At 42.1% G+C, this 18,566-nt stretch overlaps 1 protein-coding gene across 3 annotated transcripts in view; it reads right to left on the bottom strand.

Moving 5' to 3' along the window:
• Positions 1-18,566, bottom strand: part of myripb (myosin VIIA and Rab interacting protein b) — a 39,295-nt gene that overhangs the window by 19,361 nt on the left and 1,368 nt on the right. For 2 of the 3 annotated variants that reach the window (XM_061266321.1, XM_061266317.1), the window contains exons 2-3: positions 16,748-16,945; positions 4,317-4,538 (exon numbers count right to left, since the gene is read on the bottom strand). In XM_061266321.1, coding sequence (XP_061122305.1) covers positions 4,317-4,538; positions 16,748-16,857 — 332 coding nt within the window. In that variant the 5' untranslated portion in view covers positions 16,858-16,945. Of the gene's footprint in view, positions 1-4,316; positions 4,539-16,747; positions 16,946-17,412; positions 17,527-18,566 lie in introns of those variants that run through there. The other variant, XM_061266318.1, reaches the window with a different exon arrangement.

Below are 18,566 nucleotides of genomic sequence, written 5' to 3' on the forward strand. Positions count from 1 at the left end.
ATGCGGGAAGAACATTTAATGAGTCTGAAAATTGCCGCCAGACAATGCTTTGCTGGTGTGAAATAGAATCCATTCGACACTTTTCCGTCACAAAATTATTTGACAAATGTAAAGAAAAAATATCACAGAATCAGAACGTATTGATGTTTCGGGAATAACACTGCCTTTATCTATAAAAATGAAGATCCGCCTGATTGATGTGCCAATCGCATGACTATCATCTCATTGAAATTCTGCAAGCTTACCAAAGAATGAGACACAGCTCACATCATTATGCCTTCCCCTACAGATGAGGAAATTCATCTTTAGGTAGTCAAGCCCAGATCAAACAATGCCGGGAGCCAAGGATTTATCGGGCTAAAACACAATAATTAGCTTTTTAATCCAATTCTTTTTTTCGTCCACAATTGATGCCCACAAAGAGAGAGAGAGAAAAAAAAAGATTTATACTTTCCATTGAGGTAGTCTTTGCAATTATGACATTAAGTGACATTGCTAGTGGTCCATTTAAAAGCCATCATTTGATCTAATTTCCATTAGCAAGCTGTGGATGAGGATAAGCTCCCCCACGAGAAGGCCAAGAGGTGCATCCATCCATCTGCCCGATTCAAGACTCCACTTGAAAGAGCGTAGCCTTCAAAAAGCAGCTTTTTTGATGTTAACAGAAGAGGGTGGAAGAAGGTTATTCCATCAAACGGTGGCTTTCTCAACAGCACTTTCAATTTCCTAAAACGTGCTATTTAAAAGTGCTGGATCCAATATAACCCAATTTTGGTTCAAAGAAAAGTGGTCCAACCTTCTACTTGGGTCGATTTGACCGCACTTCCACCCCACCAGTTTCCTTGCCAGGCCATGGCACACAGGTTCTGTCTCCAATCCCTTCCTTTTTGCTTCTGTTCTGACTCACTAGTCATTTTTTAAAGCGCTTTAAGAATCATGAGATTTCCAATCACTTGCCCGAGTACTGCCAGCCACAAAATAAGACGGATCACGCGGACTGTGCTGGTCAGTTTCCAAGGATCGTCAACTGATAAGAGGCGAGGCTGCACACAATGAGACATAAAAAGAAAATCAGCAAAATGACGGCTGGTATTTAGACCTGGCAAAATTCACACACCCACGAGGAGCAAGCAGCCTCTTTGTGTTGTGAGTCCATGCCCGCTTGTTTACCTGGACAGCAGTAATTTATCAACTTGGTCGCCTATCGTGAAGCACATGGGGGGGAGGGGGCTCACAGCGAGGAGCTCTGACAAAGCAGGAATCGACACAAACTCTCATTGAAACACAAAAAGGATGGCTCGGAAGTTGACAGCCAATTAGCTTGGACGAACGCCTTTCACGCTGCACACCCGCTTTGGATTCAGGTTATGTTTCGATAAATCAGAGCAAAGAACGGCTGGATTGTCTGGACTTAAATCTTCAGGATGCCGAGTGTGCATGTGCATATATTCTTCCTTGACCTCCATTATTTGCTTGCATCTATGTAAATAGCCTGAGAGTAAAACCACAAGGCAAGCAAGCGATGGGACAGAGGAGAGACACAGACGTGTAAATTATTCAACTTAAGACGTGGGCAGCGCCTGCTTTGTGGTGCTGTAGGGCACAGCCCCCAGTCTTGCTTGCTGGCGCTGATAAAAATACTCCCTGAAGGATGGCCAAAAAAAGACCATGCCACCTCTCATAGCTGCAGGTGATAGTCTGGAGGCAACCAGGGAGTTCACACAGGGTTCAAGAAGAAACAACAACACATGGACCTGCAGGAGAATCCTTCCGAGATGCATCACTATATAATGCAACATATGAGCAGGTGGGAAAAAAAAATAGGCAGGGAATACTTGAACATAAGCCAAAGGGCTTTATGTTTTGTCTTGCTCATTCATTCAGACAAAAGCCAATAAAAAATTAATACTTGTTTTTGGTTGGATGCTGCACTAGTTTGTAGAAGATGCCAACAAGACAAAGTAACAGAAAATGATGTCGCTATGTTAGTTGGAAGAGTATACACACGCACACACTGACACATGGGGCATGTATAATTTGATTATTTCATGGCCTTAAGAAGATATATATATATATATATATATATTCTTTTCAATGGAGTAAGGAGGAATGTGACCGCTCTAAATGTCAATGTGTAAAAAAAGACAGGAAGACGATTCAAAATAGAAATCCAAAGAACCAGAAATGCCAGCAGAGGAAAAAAAAAAGAACTGAGAATGTTTTTCATCAATTTTCTGCTAATTAGGACAGATTCTACAAACACGTCCTTCCCTATCCTGCTGCCCTTACATCCTCTCGACCTCTGGCACTCATCATCCGCTCTTTCCTTTTAACAATTCCCCGGCTGCTTGTAGCTTGGGGCCTAAACGGAAAGTGAGATGGCAGAGTCTTCATATTCCACGAAAAAAAAAACATTCCAGCTAGTGTATGCTGCTAATGGTGGGTGTGACATGACGGGGTCTTAATTGCTCCAGCCGTCCGTGCCTGCTGAAGAGCAGAAATTCACGCCTGACACTCTCCATGTTCTATTTTTACCATCTGCAACACCCCAAGCTCCATTAGTGGTCAGAACAACACTAAACCCAATCACTATTTTCTGCTTTCTGCTTAAGCTTCTCATTAAAACAATTCAATTCAATCGACTTGTTAAGTGTGCATGTGTGTCTTAAGATTGATTGACCGTGTCAGAAAAGTTCCAGGACTGGTCATAAATAGATACTTGTTATTTTCAGGACCTGTTAGATGCTTGCCCTACCACAACGCTCATCTTGAATGATCAAAAAATAATCCATACTTCTGACACACCTCGTACTAATGAGCGTGGAGGAGAACTCACCATCCGAGACCGTGTCTGTGAGCTCTGATTACAACTCGACTGTTCTAGAGGGATCGGGCTTGTGCGACTGAGAATAATAACGGACAGCCGGGGAATGCGAGCGAGCGAGAGAGCGAGCGAGAGAGACCATTTGGCCTGTTCTATTGGGAATTGGATTTACATTTGGATTCTGCATGGAAATTGCAGAGCCATAAATGGGGATTTGGTATGGAGGGCATGATTTTTAAAGATACAGATCATATTTTCTTTATAGCAATGAATGTACATTAATCAGCAAATCCTGGTGCAACAAAACACGATTAACATTTTGTGTCATCGTTATCCACAAATATGTGCTTCCTCTCTTATAATTGCACACTAAATGCTCTATTTCCCCCCCCCCCCCATCACTTATCAACAAGTAAAACATAATTCCGTCATCTCTCAAGTGTGCTAATATGCCAGGAGAAATATATTCTCAAGCCTATAACTCATGTCCTAGCTGTAAATCATCGTTTCCGATGACACGCCACCACCCGGAGAGAGTAATTCATGCTAAGAGCGGATTTAAGGCTGCTTAATGCGCTAATGATAAGTGCTGCGTTTACATGATGCTGGTCGATTGCGCTGTTGTGACATCTGTGACGGGTCTAAACCCCTAATGAGACCATTTCGGAACCCCTGCCAACCGATATAGCCGTGTGTGTGAAACCTTGCCCACCTCATTCAAATGCCCCCCCCCGTTTTTTTCTTCTACTCCGACATCTCCCATATAACAGCGCAATGGCAGAAAAGCTATCTCAGTACCCCGCAAAAATCGATAAAAGTCAAAAAGAGGCAGTGTCAGGGAATGGAAGGAGAAAATAAGGCCAAGTGGAGGGGGCAAGATTTGTCAAAGCCATGCACTTCCCCAATTTGACATCTGCTTTGAAGTATTAAAGATGACTGGCATGCAACATTATTGGCAGCATCTTGTGGCTGCCTTTCATTTCCCAATTATCACACAAATTCCTCCGCTCTGATGCAACAGTATTTCCGACACCTCTCCCTGCCAATGGAAAAACCCTATTCATCTCATGAGTAGAGAGGGGGGGGGGGGCACTAACACCCAAAGGCATTTGGGCGCAGAACAGACAGAGAAACACATACGCCTTGTAAATATTAGCCATCTTTCAAGTAAATGTTGGCTGTTTACAAAAATGTGAACAAAACATATCCATTTATTTGACCCCCGCCCAAATCTCCTATACCTGTGCAACTAAGGATGTTAAAAGGGAGGAACTCATTCAATTAAATAACCGTTGGATCCCAATAAAAGTCACATTGCAAATAATAACAATAAAAAAAAGCAAGTCCCTAATGTGTGACTTTCCATCTCTCCTTTAATCATCCCTCTTCCCTTTCATAATTGCCTCCGGTGTATTTCCAGTCTCCACTCACCCAACTCCATTCTCTCATTCACCCTTTTTTTTTTTTATCCCGCCCATGCGTACGAACGAACCTGCCCTTCTGGCACGCCGAGCACAGCCAGGCTTTGTCCTTCTTGTTGTACGTGCAGCAGGTCTTGCACACGTTGTACTGGCAGTCCAGGCACTCGCGTTTGGGGTTGAGCAGGAAGGTGAAGGGCACGCAGCAGCGGATGCAGCAGTGCTCGTTGAAACGGTGCTGCTTGGAGAGGATGGAGCATCTGCTGCCTTCCTCCGCCAGCTCCTGCTTCATCTCGCTGGAGCCGGGCGAGCAAGAGAGAGAGAGAGAGAGAGAAAATGAGAGACAGAAAGGGGAGGGGGGGGGTGAAGGGAGGAGAGCATCTGGTCAAGTGGTGGAATATGACTGCGATGTGGAATCATCAGCGACACTATAGCAAATGAAAGGGTGCAGTGGCGGTTCTCAGGATTTAACCAGCTTGTCACTCTTTCTACTCAGGTTCTGTGTAACCATGGCTGACATTCCTTTTTTGGAAGAGCCTGTCAAACTGCATCAGTCGAGGAGAGGAGTCTGTGCACCTCCTTGAACCTCAAAGTATGGAATGATCCGCCTCAATTGAGGCATAGCCGCCATGAGAGCGATGATTTTGAAAATGCTGCTTTGAAGGACACTTGCACAAAGCAGCCTGGAATAAAAAGCTTATTTTCAGAGTGTTTAGCAGCTTTAGAAAAAGATAAAAAAAAAGTCCACCATCTTTTGACACTAATGAACTGCGGCTGACATAAATACCGACAATTGAAATGACACATTTGAGTTCTTCCCTGCAGTGCGATGTACCAAAGTTGACATTTATTTCCCAAACCGTTCGGTAATCACCGACCTTGAATGTAATAAATATATTGCATGGAAGGGTGAAAGTGAGTTGACAGTATTTATCGAAAATGTAAAACCATTACGCCGCTATGTTAACGAAAGGGAATGTTAAGTGTGTGTGTCGTCGTGCTGCTGCTGCCGCAACAGTCAATAAATTACAAACAGCCTCGACAACCTCCGCCCCCGACGCGCTGATTGCTTTTCTTCCGCATCATTAGCTGCGGAATGCTAATAAGATGAGCAAAGTCAGCAGGTGTGTGACTGATCTTGATAGCATGTATCATATGACACCAATGTATACTTGGTGCCATGCAGGCAATAAAACACACCAGCATACGTCCACATTCATTCAAGGACAAGGGCTTGTCCTTCATAGCATCCCTTTGCATCAGTGTTCCTCTGTGTCGGCTTCTCAGGGTATAAAATCCCACCACGGGGTCACTCCAAGTGCAACCGGAACCAACATCTGTGCAGTTCCAAATACTCATAAAAGGTGATTAAAGCCGAGATAGAGCTTTAAATGGACAAAGTGAAGTTGCTGCAGATTTCCATTGTCGCGCTGAACTTTGTACTTTGGATTAAAAGCTAACATGTCCATTAAAGCCCCAGGAGCATGAAAGTTGAAAGGGCTCGAGTGGCGAGTTTAGTTTGACCTTTAGGTTGTTCAGCTGGATATTTCTACCCTGCTTTACTTGATTTGATTTGTTCTGCGACTCAAGTGAATGCACGTTAGGGTGCACGTTCGCTGTCCATGGTGCTGAAGTCAAATGCAGAATTTGAGTCAACTTGTAAGCGACAATTTGCTTGGCTTTATATGATTTGACTTGTTGTGCGACTCGAGCGAATTGCACGTTAGGGTACATGTTCGCTGTCCGTGGTGCTGAAATCAAATTGGGCATTCCTTCCATTTTGAGCACCATTCTTATGCTAGAATAACAAAAACTAGAAACTAAACTGGTAATTTGAGGAAAACTAATCCATAATTTCCACAAGGCATTAAAACCCAATTCTGCTCAATACTGTGTGATTTTGTTGTACAAATTGTTGTCAACAAGAACAATTTGTGTCAAATTAAAGCAAGCGGTACTGGAGCGGGATGCAGACATCTTAACACAAATGTGATTCCTCAATCTCATTTTCTATAAAGCACAGGGCATGCTTTGTTTCTCTTCTGTCAAGTTAGTAGGCTCAGACGACATTAAGCAAATTTTCATTTTATAGGGTCATTAGCTTTGACTGAGGGCATTTTTCCTGAGGCCTAAATCCTCCAGGTTTATTTTTAATATTAATTTATTTTAATATTTAAAAGCGCTTTATGAATAAATAAGTGGATCATTAATAACTATTATCAGGGAGTCCAGTATCAATGTTTAAATGTTTATTATGAAATGTTGAAGTTTGAGTGCCATAGAGCTTTGAGAACGTGTACTGTGTGTTTCAATTTGATCTTGGGTACACACACACTTCTTTGAGGAGTCTGATTGAAAAGAAAAAAAAGCACTTGGCAATTGTGAATTGATCGCGGAGCAATTTCGAAATGTTGCTTTGATTTCCAGAGATCGCCTGCAACAAAAGCACCGAGGCTTTCTTGTTGTTCTTGCGCAGAGAGTCATATAATGAAAATACCCTAAAGAGGCTCCAAATGAGAAGCTTCTTAAGTGCTCAATCCATTTCAATAACATATTCATGCTGCCTTCCTAAGTGCTTTTTTTTTTTTATGAATGCTGGAAAGGATTAAACAAAATAAATAAAAATAATTACCAGGGCAGTTTTACGAGACCAGATGCCGAGGTCGGGACTACACCAGTCTATTCTTGTACAATCATTTCCTACAAAATGGAGTATAGCCAGCCTAGTAAAACGGTTCTGGAGTTTACAATCAATCCTTGACCACGTGTGTACATTGCGTTGCAGCCTTTAGTCAAAAATGGGTCAGTTGACTAGGAACTGGCACAAATACAAATGAGCTTAAAGCAGACAGAAAAGTCATTACAAAAGCTGTTTGATCTTGATAATATTATTTATTTTTTTGCTCTTTATATCATTGTTACCCAAGGCATCCGATTCCACTGTGCATAAGGAATTAATGATAAGGAAACATGCTCAACAGAAAAGGCAATACGAGAAATTAGAGCAGAGAAAAAAAAAGTATTAGCAAGAAAGTCACAACGCCGATGCATTCGCTTCTTCAATGTGGACTGTCTCTAACCTTGAGTTTAAAAACAAAGTGTGCTGAAAGCAAATGTGGCAAATATCTACAATATGCATAATTAATCAATCATTTGCCTGTTTGATTCAACCACTGCCTAAATAAAGAGCTCCTATTTGATAGCGCCTTATGTTTTCCCTTTTTTTCACCTTGTTTCTTGCATTTCTCCTGCCCTACTTTTCTAAACTATATTAACAATCAAATACTGACATGAGATGTCACCAAAACATGATCAAGATAAGAGAAAATAATGAGAAATTACGTGCCAAGCTGTGTGTCGAATGTATTTAATATAAGCTGGAGGCTATCGGCTTTCTTTTTTTAATAACAACACTTAGCTCAAAACAGCAGCCAAGAGCCCCGAGGTTACTAATGGGCCAGGGCTCATTAAGACATATGAAGTTCAAAAAAAAGTTTCAACTCCAACTTTAGCACGGAATGCTTTAATTGGCTTCTATGCATGAAACATTATATAAAACACATGTATCAAATGGCTACATTATTTTACTAGAGCTAAGTTACTCGATTAATATTATTTACGTATTTTTACCACTAAACAAAACAAGCAAGGAAAAATGGTTTTGGAATACTAGACTTGTAATATTTATAGTCTGTACACCAACAACATGCAGCAGATAATATGTCTTTTTTTTATTTATTTTTTTATTTAGGAAAAAGACCATCTCGATTTTTTCTTCTTTACTACAGTAAATTTATTCTCGAAGCTCAACTAGCCCAAAATGAGCCCTCACATTGAGAAACAATTCTAATCAAATATGTGTGTGCCTGCTGATAAGGTTTTCCAATCAGAGCGGGGCCGCCTGGCATCGGAGTTACGCAACGGGAAAAATGAGCGATAAGGAGCGGGAAGAAAATAATGTGCAGTCTCAGCAAGGTGAAGGGATTATATTTTGCAATCGGATAATAATGTTTTGACCCTCAAATTACTCGGGAGAGAACCGGCTCCCAATTCAATTTGCGCATCTCGTCTGTGTGATGGGGTGCACTCATTTCGCCGAATGGAAAACGGGAGAAATCCGTGGGATTTAGATATGATTGGTGGAAAATTTGGGGATCTAAAAGATTTGGGCTTTGCACAAGTGCTGATTCCCACAATGAAGAAAGCTTTTAAGATTTCAATCCATCAATATAGACCAACCTTTCCAGCGATGTCATCATAATGACATTAACTTCCAACTCAGTGTTCAAAGGTGCACAGTGAGCTGCGGGCTACAAGTGGATGTGATGCGCTATATTAAAAGGAGGCCTGCGATAGCCGCCAGGGAACACCAGGCTATTTCTGTGGCAGCCAAGAAGAAGACATCGCAAATGTGCAACGTTCACAGAATACCTGAGTGAGTAAGATTTGCTGCAATGTAAGGTTGCACCAAATAGTGGAACCTCCAAAATTGGATGAATCCACATTCAGGCACTTGAACCCCATTGGCTGTCTTGCATGACCATGAAATGGCTTCAATCTTATTCCAGCGGCTTTCTTCCAAAGCTGTGCAGTGAACCGCACTCGTGTTCAAGTGTCCTCTGATAACCCAAATAGAAGCACTCTTGGGTTCATTCACCTCGCACGAGGTAGTATCCGAGCAACTTCCTCCGCAGGGAGTCCTTTCAGAGCATTATTAAAGCCTGCAAGGGTCGCATGTGGATAAAAGCTCTCCTGCTCAATGGGTGACTTCTCTGAAATAATCCAGCAGCCAAAAAAGCCAGAGAAGAGCTACGGTGCAATTTATTCACCATTTTGTCGCTCGACTTGAAGCCGTCTGTGAAACCAAGACATCCAAGGCCGCTCGCCTCGTCAGTAAGTCATTTTAACGAAGCATCCGACGCGCTCGCTCATCCGGCCGACATCATGGCCGACCTGGCATTGACTCATAGTGTACATTGTCAAAATGTGATGAAATGCATCAAATCCAAAGCTGGCATGGGTGTGTTAAAGGCTGCAAATAGAAATGAACCTGAGTTTAGTTCATTTGAATTCATTGGGGCAAAATGAAGGGTTTTTATGGCATTGTTGAGCCACAATCTTTTATGTGGTGATAACTCCTAGTTATAGTGGGATGTTTTTACCTTCATGATTAACAAGGAATCCAAATCAGCAGAATGTGATCTTGCTCCTCACACATACTTTCACACATGCGCACGCACGTCTTATGAATGAGCCCGGATTCTGGCACGCAAAGACACTTGGCAGCTCTGAAGATGGAATTCCTGCCGGCGAGGCTGCGTGTTTACTTCCCCAACAGAGAGAGCGGCAAAGCTTCGCAACCTCGACTCTTAACCTTCCAGACAGCTTCCGTGGCAGCCGTTTATCTCGTCAACGGAATGCCATACCGACGTTCAAGATGATGCAGAATGCATTCTTTATATTCAGATGATTTAAAAGCAATATATGAACTGCCGTTTGAAAAGACACAATGATGCGTTGTATGCTTGGACGCGCATTTTGCGTGTCGGCACTTAGCCGACATGAAAACGCAAAGGGAGCGCTCACACCGGAGCTTATTAAACAAATCCTTATCTAGATGTTAATCCCTTTATCGGGCTTTGCCGCAGAGCAGTGATACTTTGGAGCAGATCGACTGCAAACATTAAGCTGGTGAAAACACCAATTTCTCTTCTTTATGTAAAGTTGCTGAAACTTTCAATGCAAACAATTGTCTTAGATTCAATGACCGCTACAAAAAGGTGGAAAATGGAGATTTTTTTTTTTTCTTAAAAACAGCACATTGCTATTGCGCAAGACGGTTCCCATGATTGCCTCGTGTTGCTTAACTACCATTACGGTGTCTCCGTTTGAGAAGACATCTTTAATCATGTGATGCTATTCTGCAATTAAAGTAAACGGAACATGGTCCATCACGTAAAGAGGGAAAATGAGACGTTTTAATGGTTGAAGCTCCCTGAAGTTGCACGGATTTATCGAGTGCAATTTTTATCAATCGTGTATTCCGAAGTGAAACGAGGGGAGAGAACCAAAGGGTAAAAACAGCAATCTGCACTTTACGATATGTTTGTATATTTTAAGTACAGAGCTCAATAAATGTCTTGTAGGAACTAAACAGGGGAAAAAAAAGAAGCTTATGATTCATAATTTATCAACTTTATGTCCCAGCTTTGTGTACAAACCTCAAGGCACTGCCAGAAGTAGACATGATGTTGTGCACTGCCTATTCTGCATATATTCTAATATTTAACATACTTTTTCCCCCCTTTCCAAATAGGACACAAATAGATTGCATTGAAGTGTACCTAATGAAACGACTGTAGGAGAGTAGCACTGCAGTTATCTAATTCATCGGAGCATATGATTTCTGCCAGTGAAGGGCAAGCAGATAAGGTGTTCCATTATGGCGCTGTGGCCCGTCATATCAAACAGAAGTACAGACAGCCAATTTCAATCTGACCAAGCCGTTGAGCACATCACTGGATTATTGTTTAATCAGTATGAATCGAAAGCGAGCTAATTGCGGTTCCCCTGACCACTCCCCCCCCCCCCCCCCCCCCACAAAGCCCTGCATGTTCCTTATGTCTGGCGGTAAATAAAGTGCACTTATATAGCGCTTTATCTTCACCCTATATGGTGCCTAAAGCGCTTTTACAAAGCCTCACATTCTAATCCAACTCCCATAACACTAAACAGATGCCACAAAGATCAAAATCTTCACTGTGTAAAGCTGTTAACAATATTTACCAGTGAATTGAAAAAAAAAAAAAAAAATGAATGGGTGCAATTATATTGAAGTCCACAGGAGGGCGTTAAAATCATTAAATAGCATTTAGGTGAGTACAAAGCTCTACTGGACTCATTTAATTTCGGATTCAATTCTTGTTGTGACTAACAAAGGGGAATTCAGATGTCTAAATTAGATTGTGTCAACAATATCATTGGAAAGGACCTAAACGCAATCATTAGAAATACCTTTCACCTATTTCTTCTCCATTTTTTTAAAAAATGTAACAGGCCATAATAAAGATCATCATAAAGGATTTCAAGGGTGTTGGCCGTAGTCCAGTTACACATCATGCACATCTTGGGCAACAGTGCTCCCTATGGGTACTTGCACAGAATTTCCCAAACTGGAGCCAGCTGGGAGAAAGAAAAAGCATTTACAGGTTCATCTGAGGGCGGAAAGGAGAACTCACAAGCTTGTTTTACTACAACATTTGACGACACTACTACACACATTCATTACGGCTGAATGAGTTTGTCAGCTGTGGCCGTAGGAAAAGAAATCATATTTTGACACCAAATATCACCGCTTCCTTTGCTTTAAACTAATCTGCAGACACTTTGTAATCCCACGACAACCATTTCAACTGTAAATGCTTGACATTTTACAGGAAAAAGACTTGTCGATATTTAAGTTAGCGTCTCATAACCTGGCGCACACAACCAACATAAGTCATGATTGCAATTTAAGATGAATGATATTTTTGCTTAAAGAACCACGAGAAGTCAAAAGTTGCTGTCTCGGAATTTCACCACTGCTGTCTTTCACAGCTGCAGTTGGAGAGCTTGGCAGGGATTCAATGTCGGACTCAAAATCGAAGATAGACTTAAATATTTATCTTGCATGTGTGTCACACGTGCAAAAAAGTAAGGGATTACACGGAAACCATTCACACTAAAATGTGTGTCAAGCAGTATGCATGGGGAAAAAAACCAAAAAAAAAACACCAGAAAGGAATGGAAAGAGGACATTGCGACACAGAAGTTGCAGGAAGAGAAAGGATCAGGTATCGCGAATGAATCCAAAAGGCAAGCACAAGCAAAACCGCAACTGTCTGTTTGGAGCAGAGTCATCACCACACTTTGGCCCGAGTATCAAATAGTCCGGTTGTCTGACTCAGCGAATAAGTGGAGGATCACCGCTGCAGCGTGGAGCACCACCGTCCTGGCACTGCTCCTGACACCAGTGGATTGAAAGGAAGACGAAAACCAAAGAGGGGAGAGTCGTTATGTCGGTGGATTCACGTACTTTGTCTTTGGGCTCCCAAACACACGCACCATCAATCACAGTGAAGCAGGAGTGACTTCCCCGAGGACGTACTGACTCATCTGCTACATTTGATATAATATCTCAAAGTCCTTTTCGAAATCACACAGGGAGGGTTGAATGGTGCGCTCAAAGCACACACACACATCTCCTTTAAGACGTTTGATATCAAATGCTCCAAGGTTATGATACAAACACGTTTACAATCTGATTAGGATGTCTTTGCCTCTACTTCGGCCATCAGAGCATATTCATCTTGAGTGCCATCATCGCCAAACTCCCACGAGAAGGATTCTCTGACAATTTATTCAGAGGGCCGCACAATCCAAACAGATTCGGTTCAACCAAAACAGAGATGCTACTTTGTTGTAGGGCTGTGACGATTGAATATTTTTTAGAATCGATTCATCGGATACAGTGAGCGTATCGCCAAACTACCCCCTCCCCATTTCATGTTGTTTATTTGGTATTATTTAGTGATTAAAAACAAGTCAATAATAATAAATCACACTAGAGGGATTAACCAGACAACAAAGAGGCCCTGGAAATCCGCTCAAAAGCACAAATGACACATTCACTGGGAGAAAAAGAGATGAATGGGGCACCATCTCTCCGCAGCCAGCGGCTATTTCCCTCCGACTAAAAACACCACTTGACATTTGGCCAGCGGCGGAAGTAATCACCGCAGACCTGAACAAATAGAAAGGTAACATCTCACACCATCTCTCAGGGGCCTGGAGGAGATAACACCGCCTGTTGGCAGAGATGCATCCCTGTTATTCCAGAGAAGTAGCCGTGCTACTTTGTTTGGAGACAAAGTAACTGTTCCGACATCTATTGGCTCTATATATCCAATAAGGAAAGCTCAAAGTGTGTGTGTGTGTGAGCCACCAGGGGGATTATTTTTCACCATCTCACCAGCCAAGCTAAGCAGCGCAGCAACACTGCTGATTCGTCACAGTCAAAAAGTCCGAATGGTCCTCCCTCACATATCATAAACCGCTTTGTGGCGAAGGAAACATTTCACAAGAGGAGGCTTCTTAAAGAAACAGTGCTTGGATCTCTTTTTGCATTATTTCATCACATCTTAATTGATATTTGGATCAATTGTATTTTCCCCCCCACAAACAATGACTGACTATAAAACGTAATGCTTGCTAAATAATGAGGACAGATGGGCCACCCATGTCAGAAATATCTCCAGCTATCATCAAGACTTTTCATTTGAGGTAGCCCTGATTTATGTGAACCACTACAGAATGATGTTTGAGAGATTAAATAGACATTTAATACGGTTAGTGATAAGGAATAGGTAAGGCCAATTCACGAGTGTGTGTATGCGCAAGCATGCCCACTTCTAGTAACTGCTGTGGTCTTGGCAGCTTTATTCCCATTAGCTAATTAACTTTAATGATATTAAACATCATCAAGTAGGAGCCCTATCGAATGCTAATTAGAAATCTCGCAGTCTGAGGAGACCGTAGCGTCGATCTCAGTCAGCCCTGAGAAATTAAAGCTCACCCTTCCGTGCAGGCTTTTTTTTTCTTCTTCTATTGTGAGCAGGTTGCATCATCAAGTCACTCTCCTCAACCACTTTTCTCTGTATATCATTTACATGTTTTGACCTTTCCATTCACCAGTAAGCTACATCCTGTATCAAAAGGAGAGGCTGACTAACATTTTGTGGCGAAAAGTCACACGGCTACAGAGGACGGTTGTAATTTCATCAACCGATAAGGATAAACATCAAACGGATATAGCGGGGACATCTCAAGATGAAATAATCCCACGCGCACGCACGATGACGTCATGCACATGCACGTCCACTTTAAACCCTAACCGCATGAACATGAGTCAGACAAATAACCCGGACCAGAACAGCAGCTAATCCCCGCTAATGGAATACTGTAAGTAGCTGCTCACAACTAAAAAAAAACAAAACAGGCTGGGACTGCATGAAAGGACACGGAAAGAACAAAGTCTATGTACATAGATGGTCGGGATTCGCCACAAAGAATGTTTGCATGCTCAAATGGTTATTTAATCACATTTGACCTAGTATAGAGTGAATGGAAACATGTCTCAACCAAAATAGTTGATTGTCGGACTGGAAAAGAACAACCCTGGCATCTGGGAATAACACTGACACAATTTTTCTTCAACGTATCATTCTAATTAGGATGACTTGACACTCTAATTAAAATATTTCCTTTGCATGCATTACACCACAAAGGAAATGCACATTAAATCCCATTTTTAAAGCTGCCGCCAAATTAAGATGAAAAGCTTGCAACGTTGATAGCGAATCGTGGAAAGGAATTCAAATTACGGCCCGTATATCATGATAAGCATACTTATAAAGATAATGTTTACCACGCAGTGCGGTGGACTAGTGGTTAGCGCATCTGCCTCGCAGTGATGAGGTTCTCAACCCCAGGCTTCCTGTGGGAAGTTTGAATACTGTCCCCGTGATTATGTGCAGACCTTTCTATCAATAATGATTTTGCAGACTTTGGGAACGCTCTTTGCTAACCAATCCCACGTCCTGCTGCCCCATAATGAGCCTGGCCAAGTGGATGCCTGAGGCGGCAAAAGGTCAGAGGTTGAGCTGCTCAGGCTCTCCTAATTGGCAGCATGACACTTTAGCGGCCCGGCCACCGAGGTGACTAGAATTAGTAACGGCAAAAGCGGCGAGAAAATTCAATAAACGTCGCATTCAAGTGATGCACACTTGAGCAGTTAAAATAATCACAAAGCAGTGTAATGGAGGAAATCTATGAATAGCACGAAAGTAAGTAGGGAGGGAGTCAGGGTGGGATGTGGGTTGACGAAAAACACTAATAATTATATCCATGGCAACCAAAGTCAACAAAACCTAAAGCATCGCATAAGTTAGCATAGTAGCATGCTTTTATTTTGCTAATTAATTTGATGTACATTCTTGTGGCACAAATAAATTAGAACATAGCGACAAAGCCTTTGCTGAAGAATTCCCGGGAAAAACCTTCCAAAGTTCATTTTAGCTTATAAGTTATTCACCAGTGGGTTGTCATCGTATAATAAAACCGTGCGCGCGATATTTACAATACATATTCATTACGACTCAGTATTTATGGAACAAGGGCGAGTGTAAGCCAAAAGTTTCATTTCTTATAATGCCGCACGGGGGAAATAAAATGGAGCATTAAAGCCCTGGCTGAGGCTTATTTACTTTTCCATGAATCCTTCAACTGGGTAATTGACAACTCTGCAGGGCTGACTTGATTCAGGCAAGAAAAGCAAATATCAACCACGCACGGCGAAGAGAAGCCCGGAGGGAGCGAAATACCTGCTGAAACACTCAAGAGCATATGGGAGCAGTCGAGCGGCTTTTATCAAATATGTCTGTTCATGTACCGTTGCAATTTTGCTTCCTTTTACAATATTACAAGGTGAAGTCACTTTGATTTGCGAAAACGCTCTGAATTCATCTCGCAAATAAAAAGGAGCGTATTTCGGGCCATCAGGCGTGACAGTGTGGGAGGGGAGCCTTTCCAGACAGAGCAGCAATTTCGCAGAACACCGTCTTTACTTTGAAACCGGTTCTGGGAAAACGAGTTAAGGTTCAAGCGGCAGCGGCTTCTCTGCGGTTCCTCTGTTGCGTTTTTTTAGCACTTCAAACCAAATCGCTAACGGCCTCATCTCCAGAGAAGCGAGGAACTGAACTGAAGAACAGCACATCCAAAATCGGATGAAAAAGACATCAAATTTCCAAAATGGATTAGCTTATGCTGGGGTCTGGTTTGGTAGTCAAGGGAACATATTTGAGTTTCGGAAAATTATAGGGTCTAACCAAAGTTGAGAAGTGCAAATTACACTTTTGCTTGTGACAATATAGCCATTTGAATGCAAAGCCACCCCCACACAAGCTGCTGAGACATTACATGCAGATGACCGCATGATTTGGGGGCGGGGTCTGTCAAAAATCAATCCCCCTCGGGCTGACATATAGCAAGAAAGAAGAAGAGAGAAGGCAGGGAGCAATATGTCAGAAAAGAAGCTGTGACAACAAGGGAGGAACCTGCCAACAGAGCTGACGGCCAACACACCCAGAAAATAAAAGCCCAGAAAAGACAAACTCGTAAATGTGTCAATTAAATGCCGTGACAAATTTCCAGGAAATCATCTGGTGGACTACAAATCTGAATAATTACAATATGTAAATAGCTGAAAGTGTACAATGAATATAAAATGATGCTAAAATAAAAATAAAAAAGTGTTTAAGTTGCCATAGCGGCATCACTACTCATCTTCATTCGTGAAGAACATAAAAACATGCACAAATTGTATTTCTGCTTCTTCAGAGTTCAACTGTACCACTTTTGGAGTATTTGGTAGTTCCACAGGAAAGAATTACAGAATTGACTCTCTTACCTCAACCGAACCTCTTCCTTCTTTCTCAGCTTCATGTCCCGTTGGACAACTTTCAGGACATGTTCAGCCTCGTCGTCCGTCAGGCCGGACAAGTCCAGCCTGCGGCCCATCTTCACTTGACTTGCCACGCTGGGCCACGAGAGGATGACGATGAAGAAGATGAGGAGGGGCAGACGTATACTGTTGGGTGCTAGAAACCTGGAGAAAATGAGAAAAGACTTAAGATTTGATCTTGTTTTGTTTTTTGTATTGCTTTTGTTTGAGTCCAATCTGATCTGCAATCCAAAAAAAAAAATGGAAATTTTGAGATTGGGTTCTTGGAATCTTTGGAAAGGCAAGATTTTTGGTCTGGACGTTCTGTCTTGAGATGGAGGGGTAAACAAAAAACAGACAAGAGGAAGGGCGCTACAGAGACAGACGAGTCCATGGCCAGAAGTAGAAGGTGCATTAACCACAGTGTCCAAACAAGATGGGAGTGCACTTGCAGATTGATGATGACTCACAAGGCCGACAATTATGCTTGATCTATTATTGGGCCGATAGCTTCATCGACTAAGTGCCTCCTCTTTACGCGTATATCACTCATTCCTTGAGTTGTGCCATCAAATCATCTGCCAACTTTATCAAAAAAAAAAAAAAAAAAAAAAAGGAAAAGCCATGCTTACTAGGTACATCTTGGCACTTTTTAAGCTTCCCATCGCTATTCATTTTGTATGAAGCCATTAGCCTCTAATGGACTGTGTGGGCCATCTCAGCGCTGAAGTCAAATTGCTTTCAATTGACCAACTGGCGTCGTTTTGTTGAGAAAGCATGGCTAAATATTCTTTCTCAAGCCATCATCCTATTTCAGCCCAACACATTTCTCCTTCGGGGTGGTTATGTGACTCATTTGTTTTGGTTGGGAGTATTAGCGTAACGCCACAAGGACACGCGCGAGCAAACGGAAGGAGCGAGGGAGCTTTTGTCCCGTCGGCAGAAGATAAAAGCCGCAACATCTCGGCATATCAGGTATCAGGCGCTGTAAATAAGGACGCTCACGGTGGCATTCACACACGCTCCTGGCTCAGCCGCTGTGATGAGAGACTTTGCCCTTTGCCTGGGGAAAAGGCCAACACTGACACAGTCATATTTCACAACTGCTACACACTTGGTGACATGTGCATGTTCACAGCAAACAAGCGCAGCCAAGTGTTGGAAAATAAAGCTATCCATGTTGTCAGAAAAATAGTGGGGAGTGAGGCCGTCACTAGCGGATATTTTTAGAATCGATTATTCCATCGATTCATCGGATAAAGTGTTCATTTGCATGCAAATGTATCGCGAAGTCATCAGTTATTGTTTCGTGATAAAAAAAAAAAAGCAAATAATTAAAGAATATCACTCAAGAGGAATTAAGATAATCGGCAAACTTTTTTGTCAAACGTGCCCGATGCCTCGTTTTGATTCAACACAAAGGATAATCGGTTTGTTTTCATGAATGAATGCAAAAATTAATAAATAAATGCTGTTGAGAAGCTGGCAGAAATATTCGAACCATTCTAAGGTACGGCTCACCGATGACTTCATTATTAAAACAGTTGAAAATCGATGACTCAATTAATTAGCTAAATCTCATTCCCGACAAGTAGGACGAACGACTATTTTCATTGGCGCAATCCGATACTTTAAACTCCTGTTTTTGATGCCGCTATCATCGCAAGCAGAATAATTCTGCCTCAAGGAACATCTGTCGTGGTTTGCGTCGAGGTGCGATGTAATGTCAAAAGACGATACCAGCTGAAGACTCTGGCTGAGAGTGTGTCAAAGCAATATGAAACAT

This window comes from Syngnathus typhle, linkage group LG19 (assembly GCF_033458585.1).
Source record: "Syngnathus typhle isolate RoL2023-S1 ecotype Sweden linkage group LG19, RoL_Styp_1.0, whole genome shotgun sequence".
NCBI classification, from domain to species: Eukaryota; Metazoa; Chordata; class Actinopteri; order Syngnathiformes; family Syngnathidae; genus Syngnathus; species Syngnathus typhle.